Source organism: Capsicum annuum, unplaced genomic scaffold, assembly GCF_002878395.1.
Source record: "Capsicum annuum cultivar UCD-10X-F1 unplaced genomic scaffold, UCD10Xv1.1 ctg41729, whole genome shotgun sequence".
NCBI lineage: Eukaryota > Viridiplantae > Streptophyta > Magnoliopsida > Solanales > Solanaceae > Capsicum > Capsicum annuum.
The window spans coordinates 670-5143 of record NW_025849081.1 but is presented as its reverse complement, the minus strand read 5'-3'; the positions used below and the strand labels follow the sequence as shown (position 1 = coordinate 5143).

The window sequence follows — 4474 nt, the reverse complement described above, 5'->3', positions numbered from 1 at the left end:
AAATAGTCGGTAACTTAAAGGCCTAAAATAGCATGCTATCAATCATATTTTTGTTAGTTCCATGTCAACTAATTTATCAAGTCACGAAATGCTTATATATGATATCATCAAATAATTTACTAGAAATATGGATACGTTTTAAATCCTATTTTTGTGCGGTATTAAATCTAACAACTCGTTACATGATTAACCCATTTGATTCTCTAATACTTTGACTTCTAATTAAAAATAGTTAATGTTAATCTAAAAGTAGAATATTTATTCTTTAGCCTCGATCTACACTCATCACACCCTTATTTATTTAATTATTATTATCAATATTAAGTCAATCCCACAATATTTATCAAATAAATACTACACCTGCACAGTCAATATTATACATACAAATAAATTTTTATTTTTCACTAATTCCATGCAATCATGCAATCCATACTACTATTTATATACCAATACTTAACTGGTTCTAAAAATATACATAGGAAGGAAATATTACTGTGACAAAACATGCACACATATACATTATGAAAACGAGAAAGTTTTAACTAGCATAACACTCACGTATGCACTGTAAAACGATAAGAATGAACAATCGAATAAAAATAATAATAATAATAAAAAATAATTAAATTTTTAAGAACAACTTTAAATCAACTAAATACATCATTAAATTTTAAACATTGATTATTAATGACATGTCATCAAATCCGTCGATATATCTAAGCATACAACATATATTAACTACATTGAAATGCTCTCAGATATATATATATATATATATATATATATATATATGAATATGATAAAATGAAGTTTACGTTGGTATGAAATCATTTAAAAAATTTCACTCAAACTCCGATTCATGATAAAACTTATAATATAATAGTACAAAATTGAATAGGAACCTGCGTAGAAAATTAAACCAAGTATAAAAATGCCATCTACGAAAGCTCGAACGGAACCCCAAACTCAACTTCATTGCTTTTTTTTTCTTTCTGTTTGACTCAGTTTTTTTCTTTTGATTTTTGCTTTTCCACAAAATGTTTTTTTCTTTCTTTTCTTTCTCGTGTGTTTGTGTTCACCTTTTTTATTGTTGTTCTCTTTCTCGTAGCTCTGTATCCGTGTGTTGTAGTGTGTATATATAGGGGTGTGATTTGGGAGGTTGAGGGAGTTGGAGTAAAATTAGGGGGTGATTGGGGTAGGTTAGGATAGGATAAGATTTAAAAAAAAAAAATTAAATATAATAATAATAACAAAATCAATAAATAAATAAAATAATAATAATAATAATAATAACAATAAAAATAATATAATAATAACTAATTAATTTTTATATTTAAGAAAATACAATAAAACTTTTAAAAATAGCCAAAATTAAATATAATTAAGATAGTATTAAAACTACTAACTTATTTATTTAAAAAGAAACATATTTTTTAAATTTTTGTATTATTTTTTTAAAAATTGGAATAAAATAAAATAATATCCTAAAATTAACTTCATTTAGTTATTTATCTTTTAACTAAAAATTTATTAAAAATAAAATAATGATTAAAATAATATCAGATCAAATATAAATATTTAATACTGAAAAATGTATATATTACACTCGGGGAGGGTCGAAAATCACGTGTCTGCAACGATTTTATATATTCTCTCCATTTCACATTTGTTTTTCCTTGTTGACTTGAAAACATCATGAGAAAACTTTACTAAATTTTCCTTTCAAACGATGTTTGAAATTTTAAATTTGACTACTGCTAATGCTATGTAGTTATGTAATACTTATTGCACTACGAAAAAAAGGTGATCAAACTAAATGGACAAGTAAATTGAATCTCTACTTTTTAGTATAGAAATCAAGTAAAACGAAATGAAGTAATTATATCATAACATTATATTCATGCTGCTACATAATTTATGAATCTTATAATTTTAAATATGTCATAGAATTCAAATAGCTATAAAACTGTCATATAAAGGGAATACAAAAATGTATCCATTTCACTAAATAAATTAAATTTTTAATATCATCCTGGTCCTAACTTATTAAATGGTCCTAAAAATGTGTCCACTTGACAAAGTCACAAGCTTTCAATATACACGTTTTTCTTGTTCATGAACAAAAATAGCGACTCCTGTTTTGTATTTTCTCCGTCTATATTTAAGGTTTGGAAAATTATATTTCATTCACATATTGAAAAAGATTCATAATCAACTTATGCAATATTTCTTATGAAAGTTTTCAGAGTGAATCCTTCTTTATCCTCCTAACATTTATGATTTTCTCATGAGATTTTTCTTTTTCTTTAATAAGTAATTTAATTTGTTGCCAAATGAAATGAAGCGAACTGACTATAGTTGATATAAAAAAAAATACGTTTGAATGCTTCAAATTGACAATTTTACATTTAATGGTGTAATTTACAGCCACACAAATATTTATTTTAAATCACAAACTTTAAAATTTTTTCTATATATTTTGAACTTCGTATCATGTCAAACTACATCATATAAGTTGAAACCAATGTAAAACCTTTTATTTAAATTGTGAGTGGGCTCCATAATCCTAATCTTAGTAATCTAACTAAATTTAATTCTTTTATGTAGTTATCAATAGATATATTTTGATCTCAACTTGATACTCTAATTTGTTGTTAAGATTGAAATTCCTTATCCTTAATAGTTTGTAGGTAATTAATTATCCTCAAGTCTCTCTCAAATATGTTTTTAATTTCTATCTTTGGTTGTCGTGACAAAAATTGATCAGATGAATGCATTTCATACATATAGACCGTAAACGATCTCTTTTCATTAAAAAACACACAAACTTAATACAAGATACATGAAGGATTGATGTGTCACAACTTTATTTAATGTGTCAAATGGCTACTATATGCCAAGAACACAACCTTATAAGTTACCCTTTTAAGAAAGACAACACTTTTTTTATTTTTGTGTGACACTAAATCCATAATTAAATTTAATCACTGCTTGAGAAACTCTTCTTCAAGCAATTCTGCTGCGAGTGTTTTAGCATCTTGAACACATCTATTCATGCATACGCACTTACTTAGGATGTCGAAACAATGACCATCTTCATAGTTCACCTTGGAACAGAGTGTTTTGCATTGAGGGTCATTAGTACATAGAAAAGGTGTTGTGGGCACTTTACAGCAAATTTCCTTACCTTGAACCCCTACAATCATTCAAAACTTGTTACTTGTGATAGAAAATAAATTAAAGATATGTAATCGAAAGAAATATTGCTCGTACACTATTTAAAGGAATATATATACAATCAAGTTTTTTTAAGGTTATGTTTTACAAAGTTATCAAATATTGAATATAGATAACTTTAAAGCGTCAATAAATTTATTGTTCCTCCAGAAATATTACTTGTAATATCACATATTTAGAGGTTTACATACAAGTTTCATCAAGAATAATTAGCCACTAGACGATAAGAACATAAAAGAGAAGATTATATTATTTGACTAATACTAGAGATTATATTTTTTGAGGTTTTAGAGGAATAAAAGATGAAGACAAACCATAGGCAACAAAGAGTGTCATTGCCAAGACAAGAAATGCCATGAAGTAAATGGAACGAGCCATAATCTCTTTGAATGAGTAAAAAGAGATTGCAAAATATTTTTAATAATAAGAAAGAATGCAATTTTGAGTTGTGAATGAACACTACCACAGTGGAGGTATTTATAGCAACTGAAATAAGAGTAAATCCAAAAGAGATAAAATTTAGTAGGGCCAATAAATTTGTGGGTAATTAAATGCTTGTATATTGGAAATACAAAAAACATGGCCGATAATGATTGATGTAATGATGTTATCAGTTCGATTTAATTCAATCTTGCAAATTAATATAATTTTTTTGATTTTTTTAAATAGTTGTAGTTTAATATCAACCCTGTTTTCTTTTTGAGTATACAGATGATCCTAGATACACAACCTTATTAGATTATATACATGTCCACATGAACGAAAAAATTGCGATAAAAGTCATTAGAGAAACTTAATACAGAATAAAATATTAGATTATTTGAAATTCAAATCCAATTGACAGCTAGTTCAATAAGGTCAAGGGATTTCAAATAGTTAAAAAATCATAAAGATAATGATCATATAGATGTCTATAATAACCATGTAGATATTGATCAATTGTACAAGTTTACTAGGAGTGTTCTAATAGAACCTGTACAACTAATTTGTAGGCCAAAATATTTGTATAAATAGATAAGCTTATGAACTGCAAATAATATGAAGGCAAAATACATAGACAAACCTCTTAACTTTTTAACTTTTTTCGTATTGACAATTCAATTAGGCCATGTACCTATTGAACTCTTTTATCACTAAAAAACCGTGTCAATTAAGCCCAATTGCTGACATGACATGACATGTGTCATACACTCTCCTCTAGGAGAGTGAGAAGTCGTAATATACTGTAATTTCTTTT

General features: G+C 26.3%; 1 protein-coding gene across 1 annotated transcript; it reads right to left on the bottom strand.

Annotated features, from left to right (window-relative positions):
- Positions 1 to 2787: 2787 nt before the first annotated feature.
- On the bottom strand, positions 2788 to 3706 carry LOC124891865 (flower-specific defensin-like). The gene is made up of 2 exons (XM_047403439.1): positions 3552 to 3706; positions 2788 to 3196 (listed from the first exon to the last, which is right to left on the bottom strand). Exons 1-2 carry the CDS (start codon positions 3613 to 3615, stop codon positions 2985 to 2987), a joined length of 276 nt encoding a protein of 91 aa, XP_047259395.1. The 5' UTR covers positions 3616 to 3706; the 3' UTR covers positions 2788 to 2984.
- Positions 3707 to 4474: the final 768 nt, after the last annotated feature.

Bases quoted from the DNA above. Each gene is read 5' to 3' on its own strand.
- LOC124891865 (XM_047403439.1), bottom strand. From the start codon at position 3,615: ATGGCTCGTTCCATTTACTTCATGGCATTTCTTGTCTTGGCAATGACA. The intron at 3,197-3,551 runs GTTTGTCTTCAT...GAATGATTGTAG, and splicing joins GACACTCTTTGTTGCCTATG to GGGTTCAAGGTAAGGAAATT.